General features: G+C 42.2%; 1 protein-coding gene across 1 annotated transcript in view; it reads right to left on the bottom strand.

Moving 5' to 3' along the window:
- Positions 1–22,695, bottom strand: part of BTBD1 (BTB domain containing 1) — a 41,496-nt gene extending 18,801 nt beyond the window's left edge. Inside the window, exons 1-3 of the mRNA XM_045813015.2 lie at positions 22,169–22,695; positions 8,839–8,995; positions 3,396–3,501 (exon numbers count right to left, since the gene is read on the bottom strand). Coding sequence (XP_045668971.1) covers positions 3,396–3,501; positions 8,839–8,995; positions 22,169–22,575 — 670 coding nt within the window. The 5' untranslated portion in view covers positions 22,576–22,695. The remainder of the gene's footprint in view (positions 1–3,395; positions 3,502–8,838; positions 8,996–22,168) is intronic.
- Positions 22,696–26,726: the final 4,031 nt, after the last annotated feature.

Raw genomic sequence — 26,726 nt, 5'->3', positions numbered from 1 at the left:
CACAAGCAGGGGCAGAGAAGAGAGGAAATCTGAAAAGTAGATGTAGGTGCCTGAACAGCACTACAGTCAAGAGTCTTCTACACAAAGAGTCTTGTTTATACAAAAACAAACACACAGGGGCACCTGGGTGGCTCAGGGTGGCTCAGTCGGTTGCGTTGAGCGTCCAACCGTCAGTTTCAGCTCAGGTCATAATAGAGAGCCCTGAGTCAGGCTCCATGCTGGGGGCGGGGCGGAGCCTGCTTGAGGATTGTCTCGTCTCCCTCTGCCCCTCCCCTCTGCACTCGCCATCCTCCCCCCCACCAAAATACATAAATAAATCTTTAAAAACAAAACAAAAGCACACAAACAAAAAACGCTTCAGAGGCCTGAGGGCTTCACTATACAATAACTGATATTCGTAATAATGAGCACTAATAATCGCAAGATTCAAATAAAAATGAGAACGCCATATACAGCAGAAATCAATGAAGACATTAAATATGCTTAAATTACCCAGTATTACACATCTAAGAAAATTTTATTTTAAAAAATTGCATTCTATAACAGTCTACACATTCATACTACATCCAAATATTTGGTCAATATCAAACCACAGCTATCATTCCAGCAAAGATGTCTCAGTCCCCAAAACACAGGAGGGGCTCAATGATACATTAAAAATGAAAAGGTTATAATTTTTTTAAAAAAATCATGTTTTTCCTTCTCTTGTAGCTGAGCAGATGAATATAAACTAAGGCTCCATACAACTTTTTCACAGGTAAATGAATATAAACTAATATGTCTCAAGACTTACAGGATTAGGGATATACACCGACCATACCTGATCACTCAGTGGGAACAGACAAACTCGGATCTACAATCTCTACTCTGTGTGCTCACAAACTTCAGTAAGACAAACACAGAAACTGAAAATGCCAGTAGGAAAAAACGCACATTATACTGCCTTCAGTGTAATGTAAATTTGCTTTTTTCCTATTAGCGTGACATATTATCGACTTCCCTTAGCAAAAAGCTTAGGAGAGAAACGGTATCTCTCTACCTGGAAAACAGTAAGCCATCCCTCCGGAACATATATTCAAATCCCAGGGAGAAAATGCTTCCCCCGTATCTAAAACCATCAACTGTACGAAGACCTCCTGAAGCCTGGCCCAGCTTTCTCTCAGCAGCTAGACTTCTCTTCCAATCACAGTTTTTAACAAGTGCATTCGAGGCAAACTCGACTGTGGTGTGGAAACACACAGGTCTTCTATCGGCAGCCGAGAGCCTAACAGAGATCATAAAACATCTAAGATTATGTTTTGTAAACATAACACAGGGCTAGAATTTAATAAAAGCAGCTGTGAGTCAATTCAAATCAACAAATATTTAGAGAGTATGCACCCTGTACAAGGCACCTCCTTCAAAAATTCCAGGTTCCAATGGCACACCTGACATGGGGGCTATTTACAAAACGACTTCCAGGAGGAAGTCATCCAGATGCAAACAGTATTATTTCAGATAGAGACTGAAGTACAAATGGAGGACTAGACAACCCCTTAAGGGAAGAAAATTAGGATGAAGCAGTGTTTTCTTAGCAATGTGGGCAGGGCTTGGGGCTCTCAAACATCCAGTCAATGGCCTATTATGTATACTGGGGGGGAATCTAGCCCCTGCCCTTCAGGATAAGTAATGCAAAATGAGCATAAATCCTTCCCAAGGTACTGTGCCATAGACAGGCACACTATCAATGGGACGTTGTTATAACAGAATACACTCAATGTCATGGAAGAGGGTGGGATGTCAGCTCTCTAGAAAGGAGTCACTGCAGAAGTAGAATGTGAGGCAAGACATTAAGACTGAGTGAGAATAGCCAAGGTGGAAAGGAAAGGCAACATTCTAAAAGAGCAGTTGATGAGCAAACAGTAACTGAACAGGTACTATGTTCTACGGTCTTCAGTGCTAGAAATACAGTGGTAAACAGACAGTGATAAACAAGACAAAATCCCTCCCTTCAAAGAGTTTACAATCAGGAGCGCCTGGCTGGCTCAGTCAGTAAGCACATGACTCTTGATCTCGGGGTTGTAAGTTCAAGTCCCATGTTGGTTATAGAGATTATTGAGAAATAAAGTCTTAAACAAAAAAAAAAGTTTATGATCTAGGTGGGGCAGCTAGACAATCATCATAAACATACACAGACAAATACCTACTTAAGAATTTCAAATAGTAAAATGTATCATGAGGAAAATCAATCAGAGTAACAGCACAGGGATTGTTCAGGGGAACGTGGTATCTACTTTGACTAAGGTCTGAGGTGGTCTGTCTCAGGTCTCATTTAACTTGGTATCAGAATAATATAAAGGAGAAAGACACATACAGATTCAGGGGGGAAAGGATTCCAATCAATGGAATAGTAAATACAAAGGTTTAAAAGAGAAATAACCCTGGCTAGTGTATATGAAAGACAGGGAATGATGGGGAGATCGGCAGAAGACTAGGCCGGGGCAGACAGAGGAGGCAGTGAGTGCTTTTCTCTTCTTCCGGACCTTCCTCCGAAGTTACGTGGGATCACGAGACTGAATTCAAGACAATGAAGACTGAGAACACGGGTGCCACTTCAAGGCCAAAGCTTTCAAGATGGGGGCGTTCTCTCTGTCCATATTTTTTCCTGCCTGCCAGCAACATAGATAGTAACAGACAATCATAGATACCTAACATACATTTTGTGTTCATCACGATGAAGATAATATTTCAGGTCACAGGCCTGGGTCAGCTCTCTCTGCTCTCCTACAATGACAAAAGTCAAACTCCTTGGCCCGTCCTTAGCCAGCCCTGCGCAGCCAGACTCTAACCTGCCGTGCGCCCCGCCCTCCTCCATCCACTTCTTCCTGTGGTTCCACCTGCCTCGAATGTCCTCCCCTCTGCATTATCCAAATACTACTCATTCTTTACAGCCCAGATCAGAATCTCCCCTGTCAAAACTCTCCTAATGCTGCTCAAGTTGAGGTAATCTTTCCATGTTATTTTCTATGTATCTAGGTCAGAAGAGGCAAAATCACATCTTGCTGTATACTATCTAGAATTTTCTGTTAGTGTCTTAACTCTTAATTTTCACATTTGTTCTCTGATTCTCCAATTAGATAATAGTTTCCTTAAGAAAAATCACATCTTACTCTTTATATTTCTTCCATGACCCTACTACAATGCCACGCACATGGTGTGCATTCAATCAATTTGATTTGACATTTTTTTAAAAGGTGATAAAGTAATTACGACTTTTAGGAATACATCACCAAAATAAAGCAAAACTCTTAAGAGGTAGACTCACCGAATTTGGAAAAACCACTACTTTATAATAAGGCTGACTAGTCAGGCGTTACTGTACTTAGGCGGCACGTCTCGCACGCGGGTGGACTCACCTATATCGATGTCGGTAAAGCCCTCTGCGCTTATTGCATCCATCGTGCTTTTGTCTATCGTGTCTAGACAAAGACTAGCGAGCTGAGGCTCATCAAACAATCGAGCCTAAACATACAAAAAGATGGTTATTTTATTTTCATAGTTATTTTACTTTCAGACTGTACATATTCAAAGTTAACACTGTAAACACTTATAACTGCTAATCACGTAAAAACACCTACTTTAAATACCATTACGATGTGCATATATTCTTAAAACTTTCCATTCCGCAACCAGAAATGAAAAGCTAAAAGCACAAATGCCTTCCTTAGATAACAAACTCACATTACCACTGACAACCCTGTTATTTTTCTTTTCGTACGCTCATATAATACACTGCCTGGTTTCTTACACTTACTTTGATCCTTAACAAACACTCTAGGTTAGATGAGGCAGACATTATCATCCCATTTTCCAGATGTAGAAACAAACACGCTCAGAAAGGTGTACTGACTTGCCTAATATGATCTAACTAGTTATGTTGTAAAGCCATTACTTAAATCCATGTGTTAGGATATTTTCACTAAACTGGTATCACTAAATTCACTGAATCATTGATTTCACTAAACTGACATCAACTGTCAAGCATACCAGTAAAACAGATCTTTTTTTGTTGCCCCCATTTTCTGTCTTGACTGTGGGCAGAGAATGAAGTACAAGAATTTTAGAGCATGAAAGCTCTGGGTACCTGAGCAAAAACTAGGCCCAACAACAGAAAAGCAAATAGTCACAGGACCAAACATGATAGAGAGTGATCTACAACTACACTTAACAATATGAATGAGTCCCACAAACACAATGATAAGCAAAAGAAGCCACAGCATAAATTGAGCAAAAGTATACTGTAGGATTCCAATAAAGCTAATCTAGGGTTTAAGAAGTCAGAAGTCAAGCTTATAATATGTGGTTAATCAGGATGCATATTATAAATTAAAAAAAAAAGTTTAGGGGCACCTGGGTGGCTCAGTCAGTTAAGTGTTTGACTCTTGATTTCGGCTCAGGTCATGATCTCAGGGTTGTGAGATTGAGTCCTGCACTGGGCTCTGTGCTGAGCTTGGAGCCTGCTTAAGAGTCTCTCTCTTCCCCTCTCCCCCAGTCCCCCTCTCCTGGGTCACTCTCTCTTTAAAAAATGAGATAAAATAAAAATAAAAATAAACACAAAAAAACCACAAAAACTAAAACAAGTTTAAAAGCCAGTCGTGGAGGAAAGGGGTCGAAAATCCAAACTCAAATGAGATTTAAAAAACCATAACACTGGGGCACCTGGGTGGCTCAGTCGGTTAAGCGTCTGCCTTCGGCTCAGGTCAGGATCTCGGGGCCCTGGGATCAAGCCCCACATCAGGCTTCCTGCTCAGCAGGGAGTCTGCTTCTCCCTCTGCCCCTCACCCTGCTTGTGCTTTCTCTCTCTCTCTCATATAAATAAATCTTAAAAAAAAACAAAAAACCATAATGCTAAAAAAAGATGTGATGATAGGTATGCCAATGACTGAGCTTTCACCCTGGCCTTGGGTCATGTCTATTTACATATAACAGTATGGACAAATACAAACACACGGAAGTATTCACGCTGGGTCATGCAGAAACCTGAGAATACTGCCAATTAATTATTTAGCATGGGTGATAACTCTTCATTTATTTGTAAAATGAAATTCATTTTCAAGGGATTCAATAACTCAGATGCTATTGAACAAATAATAAACATCCCTAAACTAAACAGTTACCTTGTGTTTTATGGGGGAGAAGAGAGCAATAAACACACTGGATTAAATTTAAAATAGACATATAGAGGGGCACCCAGGTGGCTCAGTCGACGAAGAGCCTGACTCTTAATTTTAGCTCAGGTCACAATCTCAGGGTCATGAGACTGAGCCCCCACATCAGGCTCCACACTTGCTGGGGAGTCTACCTGAGATTCTCTCTCTCCATCTCCCTTTGCCACCTCCTCCTGCTCTCTTGCTTGCTCGCTCTCTCTAAATAAAATCTTTATTAAAAAAATAAAAGATATGTAATATATGATATATATTTACATATATAAAATATGTATTTTAAGTCAGTAGACTATTTCTTAAAATTATTGTATACTCAAACATGTTTGAAAATGCTCTTCTTAGATTATATATTGGCCTTATATTATTTGCTTAGTCAAATTTTTCCACAAAAAATATAAAACCTGATTTAGTAGAATAAAATTACCTCTATTCCTTGTAATCTTCTTTTAAATTTTTTAAATTTAGAAATACTTTCAAAAAAAGAAACAAAGAATTTCAAAAAAGAGCACCCATATACCCTTTACCCAGATTTACGCATCTGAATATTACTTATCTAACATTTCACCCCTGTTTTATCATTTGCACTCTCTCTATAAACACACACAGGCACACAGATACGTTTTATACAGATAGATGATAGACAGATAGATAGATATGGGAGATATATATATATAAATGGGATAATAATGTATAAGAAAATAGGCAGTGTATAGTGTCTGCCTGTGTATCTGAGGTGAACTATTCAGGAACAGATTACACACATCGTTGCCCTTAACCTTAAATACTTCAGTATGTATTTCCTAAGAATAAGAATATTCTCTTATATAACCCATAGTGATTAACTTTGGTAAATAACCATATAATATTTTTATCTAATCTACTGTATTTCAGTTTTGCCAACCGACCCAATTTTTTTTTTTTTTTTTTTTTTTAGAGAAAGCGAGCGAGCGTGTACTTGCATGGGAACAGAACAGGTGGACAGAGAGAGAGGGAGAAAGAAACTTAAGCAGATTTTGCACTGAGCGTGGAGCTGGCCCAGGGCTCAATCTCATGACCCTGAGATCATGACCTGAGCCGAAACCAGGAGTCGGTCTCTTAACCAACTGCACCACCCAGGCACCCCTGAACCTGTGTTTTTTATAACACTTTTCCTCTGGAACAGGATCCAGTCTAGGATCATAGTTCATGCATTTTTAAAATATGAAAAGTAGTATATTTTTATCAAGTGAAATTCTAATATCAGTAAGTATTTCCATGAGCCAACTCAACTATATTTTTAGTGTTTACACAAAAATGTATGTTTCAATTCTTTGTAAAGATTGTTTCTGTCAGAAAAGCAGTATTTCAGTTACTCCTCAGGTTACACAGGCAATATCAAGTTTCCCATGGAATCTATTGTTGCTGCTTAGAGTAAAATATATTTTCTCAAAATTTAGTTTGAGTCTGGCATTATCTCTGGAAAAATATCACTAGGATTGTACACCTCATAAAAAGTGTTTTTCCCCGTATAACTCATGCTGGTACAGCATACTGGCCTTCTGTGTTGGCGTGAAGCTGCTGAAGTTCCTTTCAAGTACGTGAACATGTTCAGTTCACATGACTCACTTGGCAGGAATGAGACGTTCACAAGACAATCTGTGGGCTAATTCACATGACCCCACCAATGAAAAATGTGGTATAATATTGGGTTCTCAGACCAACAAGGCACTGAAAAGTTCCTTTTTGTTCTCATACTGACATATGTTAACCCTTACTACTCAAAGTGTGGTCCAGAATCCCTGGGATCATCTGACAGCCTGTGAGAAAGGCAGACTCTCAGGTCCCACCTTGGACCTGCCGAACGAGAAACTGTACTTTGTCACAGTTTAATTTATTGGTTTCTGAATTTTTCAATAAACTTTTAAAATCAAAGTAATTAAGTGATCCTCTCCACATACCTTAAAACCCTTGGATAATAAAGAATCTTATGAATATCAATTCCCGTATTAGATTTTCATCACAAATTCCAAAGAGGAAAAAATGCAGGGAGACACTGCCTAATAGTTCTATGACCTTGGTCAAGTTATTTCACGTCTCTCTGCCTCCACCTCCTTAACTATAAAATGGGGACAGTAAGGAAACTTTCACCTAGAACGCCCACGCCTCCCCAAGCTACTGTGGAAGACCGCCACGAAGTGCTGGCACACAGGCATCACGCGGTACGTTCTGCTATTACCACGCCGTCACCACCACCACACCTTAACATCAACTGGTCAAAGGCTGGGATCTTACCTTTACCACCTGCTGTCTAATGTTAAATAAGATACTTCCCTGAGCTTTCATTTCTTCATCTTTAAGAAGGGAATAAAACAGGAAAAGCATCACAGAGTTGTAATGCAGCGTAAATGTGATGATACGGGCAAAGTGACTTTCTGTCGGGCACACTACACAGACATGGGTTCTGTGATTATGTCCATACGTCAGCATGTTCCTTCTTCCACAACTACAAATATTTGATGATAGAAGATGGAAAAAAAACCCAACAACACAAGATGCCATCAGACTTTCTCCATACAACAGAATGGAGGCAAGGCTGGAAAACCTGAGCCCAGCGCGCCGGCGCCAGCTAGCCTGTTCTGAGCCTTTGGGCAGGTAGTTAGTTCATCAGCGCAGGTTTTAGTTTTTCCATTTGTAAAATGAAAGGGTGGAGCTGGGGGGCATCCGTGACTGGGTCCAGTACTAATACTCAATAGAATTATGTATTATCAGCTTAGAATTTTCTTTTTGGTCCTCATTTGAACTTGCTTACCTCTGTAAAGACCCTATCTCCAAATAAGATCACATCCTGAGGTACTAGGAATTAGGATTTCAACACATACATTGTGGAGACATAATACAATCTTTAACACATGGCTACAGGCTAGCATAGAATTTTTAAAACAATTCATATAAGGGTATTGTAACTTTGTCTAAAAAGAAAAACAGTGATTTATTTATGTCTGAAGTACAAAGCTCAGATTACAGGCATCTAATAAATGCCAAATAATATGGTAAAGACTGGTTAATGGTTCCACAGATGTGTTCAGTTTGTAAAAATCCATCAGACTGTGTACTTACAATAATGAGTACTTTTCTGTATGTATACTGTATTTAGTGAAAACATTTAAATATCAGAGAAAGAACATTTCACATAAGCCTTAAATTCTAACTCCTCTAAGCTTTCAGTTTAAGTCCAAAGATAGTAAATCTTAGAACTTATCTAAACTTGAAACCTCAATCTTTATTCCAGATCCAACAAAAATTGAGACCAAAGATGTCCAGAAAACCTCATGCTATCATACTCTCAAATCATACCAGGAACAACAATGGATCCTAATTCCAACTCCAACCATAAAGAACTGTATCTTTGAGTCATAACAGCTTACTTATATAAGGCTTCAGTTTCTTCACCCATATGATATTGTATGAACTCTAATTTGCTTTTCTATTCTAAAAGCATATCAATCTGATAGATTTCCCTCAATGGCACTATAAAAATAATTACATATACTTTAATGATCTGGAACTAATTCTCCAGGACATATGTAATACTCATATGTAGTTATACTCAATTTTTAAAATTACGATGATACACACCTTAGCTACATTTACTTACCTGAGTAAGTAACATAAAGGCATTATCTGCCCGAAGATGTTTGGTGAGAAATTCCACACAATGTGCTTCCAGGGCTGGGACTGCATATTTCTTAGCAGTATAAAGAGTGGTCATAACTGTCTCTGGGCCAATCTGAACTTCATCTGAATACAGAAATCTGGAAAGCAATTGGGAAATTACAGAGACGGCTGTTAATAGTTTAGGTAAGCAAACCATCAGAGTGAAATCGCCGAGGAATATTTTAAAAGATAATGAGCAAACTGAAAACAACCTGAAATTGATATCAGACTTTGCAGGGCAACGGGGCATTTGCACATACATCATCTCATTTATTCTTACTCAATCCTGAGAGGCGGGTAGTGTCTCCATTTTACCGATGAAACCGAAGTTACGTGAAGATCACAAGACAGACCCCTCTCTCTTAAGCCAAATTTTCAGAGGTCTTTAAGCACCCCACCGCAGCTCAGGACAGCAGTGGTTCACTTATGTCTCCTTCATCAAAGGAAGTTCATTTAAATAAATCTACAGGTAGCTGAAGTTCATGTCTCTAGATGTCAAAACACTCACTTATTTGCTGATAATGATGTCTTGTTATTCTGGGCATCTTTTAATCTTTCATTGTTATTCCCAAACTAGCATACTGGGTCTTTGGAGGAATAAAACAATTTAGTAATAATATCTCAAATGACCCAGGTCGTTTTGTGCTTTTGGATATTTAGGTCTAATTTTCTGTCAAAGTACTGTCAGTCCAATACTGCCTCCTCCCAGTTCGCGGCTTCTAACTGCTAGACTGCTAGACAGACCAGCTTCATAGCACTGCACATAAGGCCTAAGATTCTCACGAAAAGCCTGGGCAGTTCTTACTGAACTATCCTGGAGTTTCTGCGTATCAACTTTAGGCCTCTTTTGTGGATCCTCAGAGATCGTGTGTACTGCCCAGTTCTCAACTATATACAGGAAAGCCAAGGGGGGTGGAGAAGGATGGCAAGCAGAACAAGAACTGCATTTTCGTGGGGCACCTGGGCGGCTCAGTCAGCTGAGCATCGGACTCTTGATTCCGGCTCAGGTCATAATCTGAGTCATGGGATGGAGTCCCGAATTGGGCTCTGTACTCAGCAGGGAGTCTGCTTAAGACTCTCTCTCTCTAAAATAAATAAATCTTTTTTGTTTGTTTGTTTTTAAAGATTTTATTTATTTATTTGACAGAGAGACAGACATCCAGCGAGAGAGGGAACACAAGCAGGGGGAGTGGGAGAGGAAGAAGCAGGCTTCTAGCGGAGGAGCCTGATGCAGGGCTCGCTCCCAGGACCCTGGGATCACGCCCTGAGCCAAAGGCAGCCGCTTAACGACTGAGCCACCCAGGCACCCCTAAAATAAATAAATCTTTAAAAAATTGCATTTCAGTGATATTAAAGACGTTAGAATAATTGTATGTATATTCCTAGGACCCGAGTCATAAAATAAGAAAAGCCCATTAACATCTCTCAGAACCCTCTATTACACTGAAGTGAAGGAAGAAGTGAAATTCTATTTCATGTCCCTACCCTCTACCTTCCACTTCCTCTTCTTTCCTTCCTGTGTCCATTACCACCACCCAAGATGAAACCCCGGCCCATGACATCCCCCAGCCTGTCGCCCTAACGAAATGCCTGTGCTCCTCTAATAACATCACTGCGCTTACAGCTCTCTCTAGTGCAGACTGCTCGTTCTCATTCTCCTCTACAGCTCAGCCTTCCAAGGGAGGGCTGCTGATTTTCAGGATCGCACCATTTTAAAATATTTTTTTTCCAAAACCTCTTTTTAGAGAGTCAAGTCAACAACCATCTATATTACCTTCATAATGTTTACCTTAAAGTTATGTGCCACACTTTGTGATGAGTAAAGGGAATTAAAGGCACCATCACTTATAGTCAGGGGAAGAGAGATGAACAAAAAGGAGAGAGAGAAAAATCAACATTTGTTGAGTACATACCATGTGACTGATGCCAATTCACTGAATCCTCCCACAAGGAAGGCAGGTGCTATTACCCTGCATGGAGAAGGTACAAAAAGCTGTCTACCATAGAACACACCATTTCTGGGCCTGGACCTGCTTCCAGGACTAGACTGGCAGGCCAACCAGGGGAGGGCTGTTTTCATGTGTGTGGTCTCAGGAAGAGAGGGCTTGGGATTGAGCTGTTCCATCATTGCCCGCTCTGGGACTTTAAACAAGCTATCATTGTTGTATTCCTTTCTGAAAACAGAGTAACAGCATCTCCTTCATCATGCTCTCATGAGGATCAGTATAAACTGAAATACACGAACTTTTAAATAGTGCCTGACAAGTACTTAGCCTAGGCAAATGCTGGCTGTTTATATCTTTATATTGCTTCATTTCTTTCTCTCTGCTGCTTTCCTCTATGTTTTAGAAGATATCTGTGCCACTGTCTTCTGGCCTTCTATTTTTCTCCCCAGCAACGCACGCTCACATTTCTAACAATTCTTGCTTCTTTCTTGGTCATTCCTTTTTTCCTCCACAGCATGATGTCTCAGTTTTATGGGTGCAAAAATGTTCTCAAGTCTCCAGGATGATATTAACTGAAGTTTTTAAGGTTCCTTTCTGTTCCTTGAGTTATCGACTTCCTTGAGGATCAGCTGCTCTTGGTCTTCGTCATTCACATTCTCACTCCCCCCATATGTTAAATGATCTATGGTTGTCTCCGGTTTGGTATTCTGGTAGCTGGTATAGGTTTTCTTTGCTGTTGTGTAGATGGGCCTGTTCTCCAGCTAAAACTATCCTCAAAATGGACAGGCTGGCTGAGAGCTCTGTGTCCGTGGGAGGCTTGTTGACTGGCACCTCACCTGAGCGTGAGAAACCACCCTCCAGGTCAGGGACCCCCTAATGCCATGACTTTAGAGTCCCTAAGCTCTCCCAGTCACTTTGTTCCATTTATTTAAAGAGGAGCCTGTCAGAAGGTTGTCACTAGGGATTAGTCTGCAAGAACTGATTGAGGATGCCATCTATAAGCAAGCTTTAAATTAACTCCCACGTGGGGCACCTGGGTGGCTCAGTCAGGTAAGAGTCCTGGGATAGCCCCCAGGTCGGGCTCCCTGCTCAGCGGGGAGCCTGATTTTCCCTCTGCCTCCCCCCAACGTTGTCTCTTGCTTTCTCTCCCTCAAATAAATAAAATGTTTAAAAATAAATTAATTAACTAACTCCCATGTTTTAGCTCCACCTTATCATTTCGCCCACCTCCCTACCAACCCCGGCCTAGAACCTCTGGTGTGGGGGGGGGGCATTCTGCCAGGGAAGACCGCTCCCGCCTCCACTGCAGTTCCCCGAGCTCTGGATTCTGGGCTCCTGTCATCCCCTCCCTTTTATTATCAGCACACTCTCAACTACTCTGTCCCTTTTCCACGCTGTCGGCTTCTACCCCATCTCCCTTTTCCCCTTCACTCTATCGGATTTATTTTCTTTTGTATTTTCTTACAGTCACTTTAATTGGGAGAGAGACAAGGCTTACTGCATGCTCAGTTCCCTTCTTGAATTAGAAACCTGTGACATTTTAATTTAAAGGGCAAGGTAGGAAGAATCTTTACATCTGCCTTAATTTTTTTTTTTCAGGCAAAAACTACTAGAGTTCTAAAATAAAGAGCAGAAATGTGGGGCCTTTATCACCATTTGCCTTTGTACGTGAGGAGACAAGTGCTACAGAGGTTAAGGACATGGTCCTACAAGCATCTATTTTTTTTTTTAAGATTATTTATTTATTTATTTATGTGACAGAGAGACAGCCAGTGAGCGAGGGAACACAGCAGCGGAGTGGGAGAGGAAGAAGCAGGCTTCCAGCGGAGGAGCCGGATGTGGGGTTTGATCCCAGAACGCCGGGATCACGCCCTGAGCCGAAGGCAGACAACTGCGCTACCCAGGCGCCCCCCTAAAAGCATCTATTAACAGGCGGCTTTGTCAGGGAGATCTGCAAAAACCAGCTGGAGAAATATCTACTTAAGACTAAAAGATGACAAGAAGGTGGGAAGAACACACCAGGAACAAGAAGAATTGTGTTTTTAGACTATTCTATTTGAGACACATACACCCATTCAAACCAATTTTATTAAATTACACTTTGGTAATATACCTTTGGCTTATATCAAGGAACATTTTAAAGAAATATTTACAGATGTATTAAAGACGTAGATTGAGGACACTGTTCGTTTCAATAATGCCTTCTTTATGAGGAAACCTCATCAGGAATTTTTCATTGGTTTGATTATTAGATAGAGCTATACATCCAGTAAGCAGGGGGTTTGTTTTTAATCTGACAGACACTAGGAACTGTAACTGACTAGCTAGGTTTCTCTTTCTGCATTAGCTGCTAAAATACGACTAAAATTAAATTTGTAGGGATGCCTGCCTGGGTGGCTCAGTCAGTTAGGAATCTGCCTTCGGCTCGGGTCATGATCCTGGAGTCCTAGGATCGAGCCCCACATCGGGCTCCCTGCTTGATGGGGAGCCTGCTTCTCCCTCTGCTGCTCCCTGTGCTTGTGTTTGCTCTTCCTCTCTCTCAAATAAATAAATAAAATCTTGAAAAAAAAATGTGTAGCTTACCTATAGCATGCATTTTTGTATTAGCTTCATCTTGGCTTTATTTCTTACCCTTGTGTTTTTTGTACGACATCTTAAGTTCTTTTTGGAGCAATGCAACCTATAAATAGATACTGTTCTATGAACAGTAAGAAAAGGAACACTGTGTCTTCTATATTTTTTGTGCGCATCTTTTCTACAATACCAGGCACGGTGTGGGCACATGGCTAACATTAATCAATGCATGTTAACTGACTAGACACTTCAGTACAAGTTTCTATGTAACACGTTTGAGAAACCATATTCACTTCTAATGAGAAAACAGACTACTTAAAAATCCAGAAACCATCGTGGTTCATATTTTACTTATATGTTTTCTTACATTCTGTTTGATTATTAAAATTGCTATAATAAAAAAACAAGCCAAGGTTTACAAAATATAATTAAAAATTAATCAATGGAAAAAAGAGTCTCTTCAACAAACAGTGTTGGGAAATTGGGACAGCCACAGGCAGAAGAATGAAACAACCACTTCCTTACACCATACACAAAAATAGATTCAAAATGGATGAAAGACCTAAATGTGAGACAGGAATCCATCAAAATCCTAGGGGAGAACCCAGGCAGCAACCTCTTCGACCTCAGCTGCAGCAACTTCTTTCCAGACACGTCTCCAAAGGCAAAGGAAACAAAGGCAAAAATGAACTATTGGAACGTTATCAAGATAAAAAGCTTTTGCACAGCAAAGGAAACAGTCGACAAAACCAAAAGACAAGGGACAGAATGGGAAAAGATATTTACAAATGCCATATCAGATAAAGGGCTAGTATCCAAAATCTGTAAAGAACTTTAAAGAACTTACCAAACTCAACACCCAAAGAGCTAATAATCCAATCAAGAAATGGGCAGAAGACATGAACAGACATTTCTCCAAAGAAGATACCCAAATGGCCAACAGACACATGAAAAAATGCTCAACATCACTCGGCATCAGGGAAATACAAATCCATTCCACAATGAGGTACCATCTCACACCAGTCAGAATGGCTAAAGTTAACAAGTCAGGAAACAACAGATGTTGACAAGGGTGCAAAGAAAGGGGAACCCTCCTACACTGTTGGTGGGAATGAAAGCTGGTGCAGACACTCTGGAAAACAGTATGGAGGTTCCTCAAAAAGTTGAAAATAGAGCTACCCTATGACCCAGCAATTGCACTACTGGGTATATACCCCAAAGATACAAATGTAGTGATATGAAGGGGCACCTGCACCCCAATATTTATAGCAGCAATGTTCTCAATAGTCAAACTATGGAAAGAGACCAGATGTCCATCGGCAGATGAATGGATAAAGATGTAATACACACACACACACACACACACACACACACACACGCCGGAATATAATGCAGCCATCAAAAAATGAAATCTTGCCATTTGCAATGACATGGATGGAACTAGAGGGTATTATGCTAAGCAAAATAAATCAGGGAAAAGACAATTATCATATGATCTTACTGATATGTGGAATTTAAGAAACAAGACAGAGGATCATAGGGGAAGAGAGGAAAAAATGAAACAAGATGAAACCAGAGAGGGAGACAAACCATAAGGGACTCTTGATCATAGGAAACAAACTTAGGGTTGCTGGAGGGGAAGGGGTGTAGGGATGGGGTAACTGGGTGATGGACACTGGGGAGGGTATGTGTTGTAACAGCTGATGAATCACAGACCTGTACCCCTGAAACAAATAATACATCAGATGTTAATTAATTGAATTTAAATTTTAAAAAATCAAATATAAAAAATTAATCATATTACCATAATTCTTTGTATTTTTTTTAAAAGATTTATCTATTCATTTGAGAGAGAGAGAGAAAGAGTGGTGGGGAGGGGCAGAGGGAGATGGCGAGAGAGCACTCCAAGCAGACCCCCATGGAGCACAGAGCCCAATGCCTGGGCTGATCCCAACACCCTGAGATCACAACCTGAGCTGAAATCAAGAGTCAGATGCTGAACCAACTGAGTCACCCAGGTGCCCCAATTCTTTGTGTTTAAAATGAACCTTTCAGCTCTCATTTACTACCTTTAAGGACAAAAGCACAAGAGAAATGATATGTCATTACACTATTCCTATTCCCCTCACTCCAAAGACTGATGGTTTTCCAAAAAGATAAAACTTAGGTCATATTTAAGTAAAAAATTTAAAAAGCTGTGGTGAAAATGTGATTTTGAATTAGAGAAACCACAAGATCACGCATAAGAATCTTTGTATCACTACTGACTCGTTCATTTTACTCAAAAACATGTATTCAGGGACTGACTATATATACCGGGCACTGTGACAGGTCTGAGAAGTACAAACATGGATAAGACAGCTCTGCCCATAGAAAGCTTATGGTTTGGTAACGAAATGATTAAAAAAGTCATGTCACAGTTATGACAGAATTATATGTCAGGCACAGTGTGATAAGTAATCTCTAAAGATGGCCCCAACAAATCATGCCTTCTATTATCTATGGCCTTATATAGATTGTCCCATAATAAGTCTGGGCTGGCCCTGTGTGACTCCCTTTAACCAAGAGAATGTGGCAGAAGTCAGACCATGCCAGTCTGGGCCCTCATCTTTGAGGATGCCTGGCAGCTCCTGCTTTTGTGCTCTCAGAAGCTGTGAGCTGCTATCAAAGAAGTCAAGCTACCCGGCTGGTAAGATCAACTGGAGAAGCCACACAAAGAGGGGGGAAAGGCTCGGTCACCTCGGAATCTGATTCGAACCTGCAGATGCCCCAGCCCAACTACTGACCACAACTGCAGGGGAGACCTAAAGGAAATGCCATAGAGCCACACAGCTGACCTCAGTCAGCCCACACAACTGTGGAAGGTAATAAAACTATGTTTAAGCAGCTACGTGTTGTGGTGTTTTGTTCTACAGCAGTAGATATAAAACTTGCTACGAGAGACTGGATGAGGCAGCGCACAGTTCTGCCTGCCGGTGGAATTAAGTGATGTTTTACAGAAAAGGTAAAGCCTGAGCTGTACCTGAAAAGCAGGAATTAAGGGTGGAGCTGTTCTGGCAGAAAGAAGTACAAAGGCAAGGAGGCCTTAGAAGGCAGACACTTAAAACAAGAAAAAGGCCCTGAGTGATTAGAGTTGGGGCACTGAGCAGAAAGAGAGGAACGGGAAGATACAGAGAGAGCTCCTGTGTGCCTGCTAAGGTATTCAGACTCCATCCCATAGGCAAAAAGAAGCCACTAAAAGATTCAGGGCAATCATATGATAATATATATTAGAGAGATAACTGTGCTAACAATGTGGAAAGTGAGGACAGCTAAGACTAAAGGCGCCTCTGGTTGAAGCCACGCAGGAAAACAAATTAAGATAAGGAAGTAGAACCCCTAGGAATGGTCCAAAAAGGATGTGGAACAGCCTGGAACGACACTATAGCTTGGAGCCAAGCCCACTTGAGTCAACTCCCAACGGGTACACAGAGCAAGAACAGTCATGTGCAAAAATAAATGATTGTTCTTTAAGTCCCCAAATTTTGGGGTGCTTTATAGCATTTCTGTGGCAAAAGCTGACTGATAAAGAGTGTAGTAAGAGTGGCTGCTCAGGGCGCCGGGCTGGCTCAGTCAGTGGAGCATGTGACTCTTGATGTTGGGGTTGTGAGTTTGAGCCCCACTTTGGGTATAGAGATTACTTAAAAATAAAATCTAAACAAGTAAATAAATAAGAGTGCCTGCTCAAAGACTGCAGGAATTTAAGTGCACGTAAGGCACCTAAGAACAGTTAAGTAGCAGTAAACACTTGTTAAATGTCACAATATTTTTCTTATTTACATGTTCACCTGCATGGATACTAGACTTTCATTTGTGAATGTCCAATTGGAAGTTGGGTTCTAAAACCAAGTGGCGGGGTGCCTGGGTGGCTCAGTCAGTTAAGTGACTGCCTTAGGCTCAGGTCATGATCCTTGGGTCCTGGGATCAAGTCCTGAGTGAGGTTCCCCGCTCAGTGGGGAGCCTGCTTCTCTCTCTCCCTGCCCTCCCCCACCCCACTCGTGCTTGCTCTCTCTCTCAAATAAATAAATAATCTTAAAAAAAATAAAATAAGATAAAACCAAGTGGAAGTCTGGCAATATAGCTAGGGGAGTATGTAAGGCCATGAGTTAACAGGAGAAAGGACTGAAGACAGAATCCTGAGGAATAGTTCATCATGTCTCCTTCCAGCCACCACTCCATCTCTGTTCCTTCCTGCAACACAACTGCTGCAGAGAGAACTGTTTATACTAGCTGTCTCCCTTTCCTCACCTCCTTTTTTGGCCCCAAGCTACTCCAGTCCATTTGCTAAAATCACCCTTGCCAGGGTTATCAATAGCCTCATTTTACCCAACTCTCAGCAGCATTTAACACAGCTGACAACTCCCTCTTGGCTGAAACGATTTCTTCAACTTGACTTTCAGATCCCAGGCTCCTTGCTTTCCAGTCTAATTCTACCAGCAGCTATGTCTCAGTCTCATTTTATTCTGCTCGGTGGAGCCCCAGGGCTCATCCTGGTACCTCTGTACCTCTTTTCACAATCCGCATTCCCTCCCTAGGTAATAACATTTGGTCTCATGGTTTAAAGACCATTCACTTGGGGCGCCTGGGTGGCTCAGTCATTGAGCGTCTGCCTTCAGCTCAGGGCGTGATCCCTGGGTCCTGGAATCGAGCCCCGCATCAGGCTCCACCGCTGGAAGCCTGCTTCTTCCTCTCCCACTCCCCCTGCTTGTGTTCCCTCTCTCGCTGGCTGTCTCTCTGTCAAATAAATAAACAAAATCTTAAAAAAATAAAAAAAAAAAATAAAGCCTATTCACTCTTAGTTTTCAAATTTATGTTCAGCAAGAAGCTCTTCCCTAAACTCCAGGTTCATATTTCTGGCTGTACTCTATAGCCCTCTCTGAACGTCTTAGAAATCTTCTTGGTTCTACCTTTACAAAATACAGTTGACCCTTGAACAACGCAGGAGTTAGGGGCATGGCCTCCACACCCCTTCCACCACCCTCCACACAGCTGAAAACCTGCATATAACTTTTGACTCCCCAAAAACTTTACTAATAGCCTACTGTTGACCAGAAGACATACTGATAACAGTAAGAAATTATTTTGTATGTTGTATTATTAATATACTGTATTCTTACAACTGAGTGAGCTAGAGAAAAGAAAATGTTATCAAGAAAACCATAAGGGGGGCACCTGGGTGTCTCAGTCGTTAAGCATCTGCCTTCAGCTCGGGTCATGATCCCAGGGTCCTGGGATCGAGCCCTGCATCAGGCTCCCTGCTCAGTGGGAACCCTGCTTCTCCCTCTCCCACTCCCCCTGCTTGTGTTTCCTCTCTCACGGTCTCTCTCTCTCTGTCAAATAAGTAAATAAAATCTTTAAAAAAAAAGTCATAAGGAAGAAGGAGCGCCTGGGAGGCTCAGTTGGTTAAGCATCTGCCTTTGGCTCAGGTCATGATCCCAGGGGTCCTGGGATGGAGCCCCGCATCAGGCTCCCTGCTCAGTAGGGAGTCTGCTTCTCCCTCTCCCTCTATCCCCACTTCTGCTCTTGCTCTCTCTCTCTTCTCTCGCCCTCTCTCAATTAAGTAAATAAAATCTTAAAAAGTAAAAATAAAAATAAATGCACTGGGGCGCTTGGGGGACTGAGTCAGTTCAGTGTTCCACTCTTGGTTTCGGCTCAGGTCATGATCTCAGTGGCTGTGGTATCGAGCCCCACATCGGGCTCTGTGCTCATTGTGGAGTCTGCTTCAGATTCTCTCTCCATCTCCCTCAAATAAATAAATAAAATCTTAAAAAAAAAAAAAGAAAGAAAATCATAAGGAAAATACATTTACAGTACTACACTGTATTTGTTGAAAAAAATCCGCATATATGTGCGCCCGCATAGTAGAAACTCATGCTGTTCAAAGGTGAATCATACATCCAACAGTCTGACCACTTTTTATCCCGTCTATCACTCCCACGCTGGTATATATAACCCACTATCATATCTCTTGCCTGGACTATTGTAAAGACCTCTTGATTCAACGCCCTGCTGCCCATTTTACTTCCTTCCCAGTCCAATCTCCAAACAACTTCCAGAATGAGTTTTTAAAAATGTAAATCAGATCGTATCATGTCCCCACTGAAAAGCCTCCAAATGTTTCCCACCACACACCAAAGTCCTTCCACAGGCTATCCAGCCCTGCACAACCTCGTCCAGTCTGTCCTTTTGACCTCATTTTCTACCACTTTCTTCCTTATTCATTCTGCTCAAATCACACTGGTTTACTCTTGCAGTTCCTCCAAACAGGAGAAATTTAGGATCTCAGACATGCTTTGCCTTGCTTAGAATGCTCCTTACCTCACAGCTTGATCATTTTTCTTTAAAATACTTACCAGTATTGACATTATATCTTTGTTTCTCCTTACTAGATTATAAACTATATGAGGGCAGGGAATTTTTCTTGTTCACTGCTGTATCCAACATCTACAACAGGGACTGGCACAAGGGACGCACCCAGTGTTTCTCAAAGAAACAACCGAAGAACACCACTTCAAGGTCAGGCAGATCAAAACAAGCAGTTTTTTATAATGTTAACTAATTCAGTCTGTAAACATAATAAAAATAGGCCCAGGCTAAGCTGTTTTCCCCACTCAGCAAGTACTGACTATGACACATCTGTTTGTCACACAGTAATAAGTAAGGACAGCATCTATGCTTCATGGCCAGCCAATACCTTTCAGTCCAGATATCATGTAACAATCAGTCCAGATAGCATTTCAGAATAGAACAATGACTGGAATCTGAAGAAGGACAAATACCATGACCACAATGAACATAGAAAAACTTTAAAGACTAAAATTAATTCACTTATTTTCCACTGATAGGAAAGGATTGACTGATTAACAGCTTAAGTGAAAGTATCAACTAAGCATTTTGCCCTCTACATTTTTATTCTACCAATCTCTAATTTTAAAGGAAAAAACTCGACAATATTTTAAGATCAGTGGCTCTAGATTTAGCTGGTATTAGTATTTACGGAGAATATTAAAAATGCTCTCAAGGTCCCACCTCCAAACATTGTAATATTTCAAAGAGGGAGGAAGGGATCTACAAATTTAACAAGCACTCCAGGAGATTACAATGCAGGTAGACCAACAAATCACTTTAAAATACTTGTAGCCTAGAAAATCTAAATAAGCTACAATCAATCCTCCCGTCAATCTCAAACCAAAACCAAAATGACCTAGATCCTAGCTTTTGAGCTGGTTTTTCTTCTCTCTTTATATATATAATTTAACTAAATTGCAGAAAATACGAGAAACAAAGAGAAAAGAAGGGGAAGAAAAGGCAATTACTACTCCAATACAACTCTGGTTAGCATTTTGGTATGCTTCTTTCTACCCATATCTCTGGGTACATGTTTGTTCTGTTACTTTTCATAGTTTTATTCACAGCACACACAGTTCCAAGTGCCATTTATTATACACATTTCCCATGTTAATATTGCTAGTCTTAGTATCATGCTTGGTAGCATTACACTGCATCTAATGTACCTATCATTGTTTATCTAACCATTCCCCCCAGCTGACTACTTCCTCACTACTATAAATAATCCAGCTGTAATATTTTTATACACAACATTTTTTTCTGTACTTGAATATTTCCAGGGGGGAGAGGGGGACCTATAGTGCCAAACTGTTTTACCACCACCTTTATCAGAGAGGGCTTTTACAATATTGTCTTTAAAATACTGGGAGAAAAAGTGCTTTGTTTTTAATTTCCACTTCTTTACTTAGGTTAAACATTCTTTGTTTAATTAGCTGTATTTTTTCTTTACCTAAGTTATCTATCCTGCCCTTTATCCATTTATTTATGGGATCTTGGTATTTTTTTTTCTATTTGTTTTAACTTTGTATTCAATCTCCCACTGATCTTCCTGATTGAGCTGTGAGCTTTTGTGGACTATATCTGTTCACTAACCTGGTTTTTGCCTCTGTACCAACCAAGACTCTGCTACTTTGGTAACAAACTGTCGTCAGGCAGCTAAAGCCCTCTGGATGTAATGAAGCACGCATGGTCTTCCTTAAGAGGTTGCTGTTACCTTGGCCAGTCACTTGACTTCTCTGGGCCCCAATCCCATTTGTAAAAGTGTGGAAAACAATACCTCTAGCTCCCCAACCGGACTTTTGTGAATACAAGCTAATAATGCCAAACGATTAGCTCCCTTCCATTAACTAAAATTAGTGAGAAGTCAATGCATTATCCTCAAATAAGCCAAACGCAAACTGTTAACACCGGCGGCTGGATTCGCTTTTAAGCAAATGTGACCTTGTCTGCAGAAACGCGGAGGCAGGTAAAGCCACACCTACTTGTTTTGGTACTCCCTTCCCTGGGTCCTGACAATTAAGACTTACGCTAACGAAAAAGGACTCAGAATTTAAAACACACACACACACACACGCACACAAAGGCCCTCGGTCCTACGAGACTTTCCGCTCTCCCCCTCTCCCCGGCGAAATCATAAATAAAACTCTGTAAACAGGCCCTCGAGACAAGCTGGTCCACACCGTAGTCCCACCACTGTCCAATCCCGAAGGCCGGGCGACAATCCCGGACTGGACCGGGAAAGCGCTCGCTGAGCGGACGCAGCCAAGGGACGGTGCCCCCCCCGACCGCCAGGGGCCCGAGAGGAAACTGAGGCCGGGGACGCGCGGGAGAGGCTCGCGGCAAGGTCAGCGGGGAGCCGCTCACCTCAGCAGCGCCAGGAAGGCTGCGGGCTCCACGTCGGGCAGCTCGATCTCGGCCGACGTGGTGGCCATGCCGCCGTTGAACATGGCGTCGAAGACGGCGCTGCCGGCCGCCAGCACGAAGCGGTGAGCGGGGATGCGCTGCGGGCCCCCGGCGGCCGCGGCGCCGCGGCCCTTGCCCAGCACGAAGCGCACATCGCTCAGCAGCTCCGAGTTGAAGAGGAAGGCGAAGCGCTCCTTCAGCGACGCCTTGGTGGCCTGCCAGTTGTACAGCGGCTCCCGCTGCAGGGGGAGCAGGGGCCCCAGAGAGGACGACGGCAGCGGTGGCGGCGGCGGAGGCCCCGCGGCGCCCAGTTCCGCCTCGGCCCCCGGGACATGCTCGCCCGCAGCGGCCGGCCCAAGCGAAGCCATCCTCCAGCGGCGCGGTTCCTCGGGCTAGGCAGAGAGCTCCCGCAGCCTAGCCGCCATCGCCGAGGCCGCCCCCGGAGGCCGGCGCCGCCTCGGTGCCTTCCGGGAAAGGCGCTTCCGGCGGCGGCTCTCCTCCCTGGCCCCGCCCTCGGCCCCGCCCCGCCCCGCCCGCAGCTGCCTGGCGCGCGCGCCCGCCACGCGAGGATGGCGGGGGGGGTGGGGGGGCGCCACCGTTCGAGCGGGGCTGGCGCAGCTCAGTGTCCTTCGCGGCGGGCGGGGGGTCGACTCTGGTGCCCTGTGCACCCCTCCCCGGGAGGGCCGAGGTGCAAGCCCCTGCGCCTCCTCCGACCGGCGGCCAGTCCTTGCCTCGGGCCCCTCCTCCTCTGCTGCAGCTCGTCCCACGTGTCCCAAGGGCAGGTTCCTAGGCTGTTCCTCCAGGAGCTTCCCCGCCTGGAAATGCGGGGCACCGAGGACATGGCCAAGGGAGCACATGGAAGGGGACAACAGGATTCCCTACGGCCCCTCTTCCCCAGTAATATCCAAGTCACCGCTCCAGAGAGGAGCGGAGCTTGGACCCCTCTACCTCCAGCAGCTTTGTTGTCTCTGTATCACTGTGGACTCGTGGAGTTATTTTGTAATGTCTTATAATCCATTGCTAAACATTAAAAAGATTTTAGGGCAACACTTTCGGGTCCCCTCCCTCCTCGGGAGCTTTGTACTATCACTTTGCTATGGCTCAATAAACCTTGCTTCGCTGCTCACCAAACCCCCAAAAAACAAAAAAACACAATATTTTAAATCTCAAAAAAACAAAAACAAACAAACAAAACCCACAACCGCTCAAGTGTACCAGAGCAAAAATAGTAGAGGTCGCATTATCTAGTATCCAGCAAGAATCGTAATTTAATAGGGAAAATATGAGGACACTGCATAGGAAAACTTGTGGAATGCAATCAAAGCTGAGTTCAAGCTAAAGTCTAGCCGAAAACACTCTTTAAGTGAAACTGGAAATAATAAAATTAAATGAAGTAGAGGATCCTGGGAAGGTGGCAGAGGAGGAAGCCCCAGGAATCTGTCTCCCCTCCTAGACAGCAGCTGCTGGCAGGATCTGTCTGTTGTGGCTATTTTGGAGTTCTGGAGCCTATTGAAAGCAGTAACGTCTAGGGGAAGACTTGGACTACACACTGCTGTTAATTTCTGTCAATTTCAGCTCTGTGCACGGAAGCAGCTACCCATCCCTCATCCCAGCCACATGGAAGGAAGGCAGCTGTACATAGCCTGCGGGAGCCACGGCGGGCAAAAGGAGCCTGTCCTCCAAAATATCTGGGCTCTGTGCGCTGGTTCCTGCTTCTGATCCCAAGTCCAGAGAGGCAGGCAACATGTTGTTAAACTTCCCCCTCTTGTTGTAAGCATTTCCTTCCTCCTGCTGAAGGCTTCAACCGTATTTAAAGGCCCAGCACACAATTCACCTTCCTTCATTTTCTTACAATTTCCCCTTTGGGGAGCTAGACATTAAAGACTAGTCCAATAAAATAACAACTGCATACTGGGGCAAGTTAGAAAATGAGTATTCACACCCAAGGAAAGGCTGAGAGGAGACGTAGCAAGAGTTTATACCCCAGGCGGATCCTTGGCATGGAGACAATAATCCTACAGCAATCAAAAAACAAAACAATAAAAAATAGCAAAGGACTTTGGGGGAAATCCTGGGGAATCTCCTGGGGAAGCAGGAGAATATGATTTCCAGAGTTACCACATTACTAGATTCAAATATCCCAAGTTGAACAAAAAGTCACAACACATACAAAGAAATAGGAAATTGTGGTCTGCTCAAAGGGAATAAATAAACAGAAACAGTCCTTGAAAAAGACCTAATCGCAGATATACTAAGCAATCTTTAAAATAACTGTCTTAAAGTTGTTCAGAGAACTTAAGGCAGATGTGGAGAAGACCAAGAAAACAATGTGTGAACAAAACGGAAATGTCAATAAAAGATAGAAAACCTAAAACGAAACAACAACAACAAAAAAACAATTCCGGAGTTGAAAAAGTACAATAACTAAGCGAAAATATGCACGAGGGGGCTTCAAAGGCAAATTTGAGCAGACAGAAGAAAGAATCTGCAAACTTGAAGATAAGACAATAGAAATTATAGAGGCAGCGAACAGAATGAAGAAACAGAGGAAAAGCAAACAGAGCTTAAGGGAGCTACTGGACACCATAAAACAGACCAACCTACACATTGTGGGGGTCCTGGAAGATGAGAGAGAGAAAGGGGCACAGAGAATATTTGAAGAAATAATAGTTGAAAACTTACAAAGCAAAAACTGATGGAATTGAAGGGAGAAATAGTTTTACAATAATGGTTGAAGATTTCAATCCCACACAAAATAATGGATAAAACAACCAGACAGAAAATAAATAAGGAACTAAAGGATTTACTACAACAAACCATCAAGGTCCTACAAACATAACAGCACACTCTATGCAACAACAGCGTACACATTCTTGCCAAGGGCACATGGGACATTTTCTAGGATAGACCATATGTTAGAACACAGATTAAGTCCCAGTAGATTTAAACAGGTGTTATAGAAAACATCATCTGGGGCCACAATGGGTTGAAGTTAGAAATAACAAAAAGAGAACTGGAAAACACAAAATTATGGAAATTAAACAACGTACTTTAAAACAACCAATGGGTCAAAGAAAAAATCACTAGGGAAATTAGAAAATACTTAGAAACAAATGAAAATGAAAACACAACATACCAAAACTTATGGGACACAGTGAAAGCAGTGCTCAGGGAGAAATTTATAGCCATAAATATTTATGTTAAAAAAACATGCGAGATCAACAACCTAATTTTATAATCAAGGAATTAGAAGAAGAAGAAACTAATCCTAAAGCTAGCAGAAGGAAGGAAATACTAAATGTTAGCGCACTGATAAACAAAATAGAGAATAGGAAAACAGTATGGAAAATCAGTAAAACCAAAGGTTGTTCTTTGAAAAGATCAACAAAATTGATTAACCTTTAGCTAGAGAGACTGAAAAAGAGAGAGAAGACTTAAATTACTAAAATCAGAAATGAAAGCAGGGATGTTACTACCCATGTTACAGAAGTAAAAAAGGGTTAAAGAGAGTACTGTGGACAGACCATAAGAGACTCTTCACTCTAGGAAACAGACTGAGGGTTGCTGGAAAGGAGATGGGTGGGAGGATGGGGTACCTGGGGGACGGGCATTAAGGAGGGCACGTGATGTAATGAGCACTGGGTGTTATATGCAACTGATGAATCACTGACCTCTACCTCTGAAACAAATAATACATTGTATGTTAATTAATTGAATTTAAATTTTAAAAAGTAAAAAAAAATTGTATTATATCTTTTAAAAAGAGAGAGAGTACTATGAACAATCATATGCCCCCAAAATTGGATTACCTAGATGAAATGGACAAATTCCTAGAACAAAACCCTTTTTTAAAAAACTTGTTAAATTGGTAAAATTTCATTCAAGTCTGTTGTGATAGGGGACAGTCATCAGACTCCCCTCTGAGGGCGCCAGTAACAGCTGGAGATTTGCAGCCAACCAGCAAAGTGCAGGGGGGCTGGGGGAGAGGGCAGTGGGTGGAAAATGGCCAAAGGAGACATTAAAGCAGGGGCATTCTTGGTCAACGAACTCAGGATTCTTGCTGAAGGCAAGCCAAGATGCTCAGATACCAAGGGTGGGCGATAAGGAACTTGATCGGATATGGAGAGTAGCCAGATAAAGGGTGAGGGTATTTTCACTAAACTAAATTTAGCAGGATTCTTGTTGAGACTGAGTTAGGCAGACCAAAGATAGTCCTGGAGCCAAGGTTGAGGCCCAGTTGAGAAGAACACTCAGAAGAAAGCTCTGACTAAAGTTTGGTCACGTGCAGTCTTTGTCCGCACTAAAGAATAAATAATACAGGCAAGACTTGAGGGACTAGGGTCCTTAAGGGAAGCAAGGGAAACACCTGAGATTGACTCCTGCTTTTTCTCTGAGGACATTTTCTGATTCGTCACTCATTTCTCAGTCAGAAACAACTCAGGTGACGGTACGGAACTGCCAAAGTAGCTAGGCAAAGTCCTGGAAAGAAGGGAACTACAGAGAAGTGAACCGCCAAATC

Source organism: Ursus americanus, chromosome 28, assembly GCF_024610735.1.
Source record: "Ursus americanus isolate L20-20 chromosome 28, mUrsAme1.1.p, whole genome shotgun sequence".
NCBI classification, from domain to species: domain Eukaryota; kingdom Metazoa; phylum Chordata; class Mammalia; order Carnivora; family Ursidae; genus Ursus; species Ursus americanus.
This window is presented reverse-complemented; position numbering and strand designations above follow the sequence as displayed.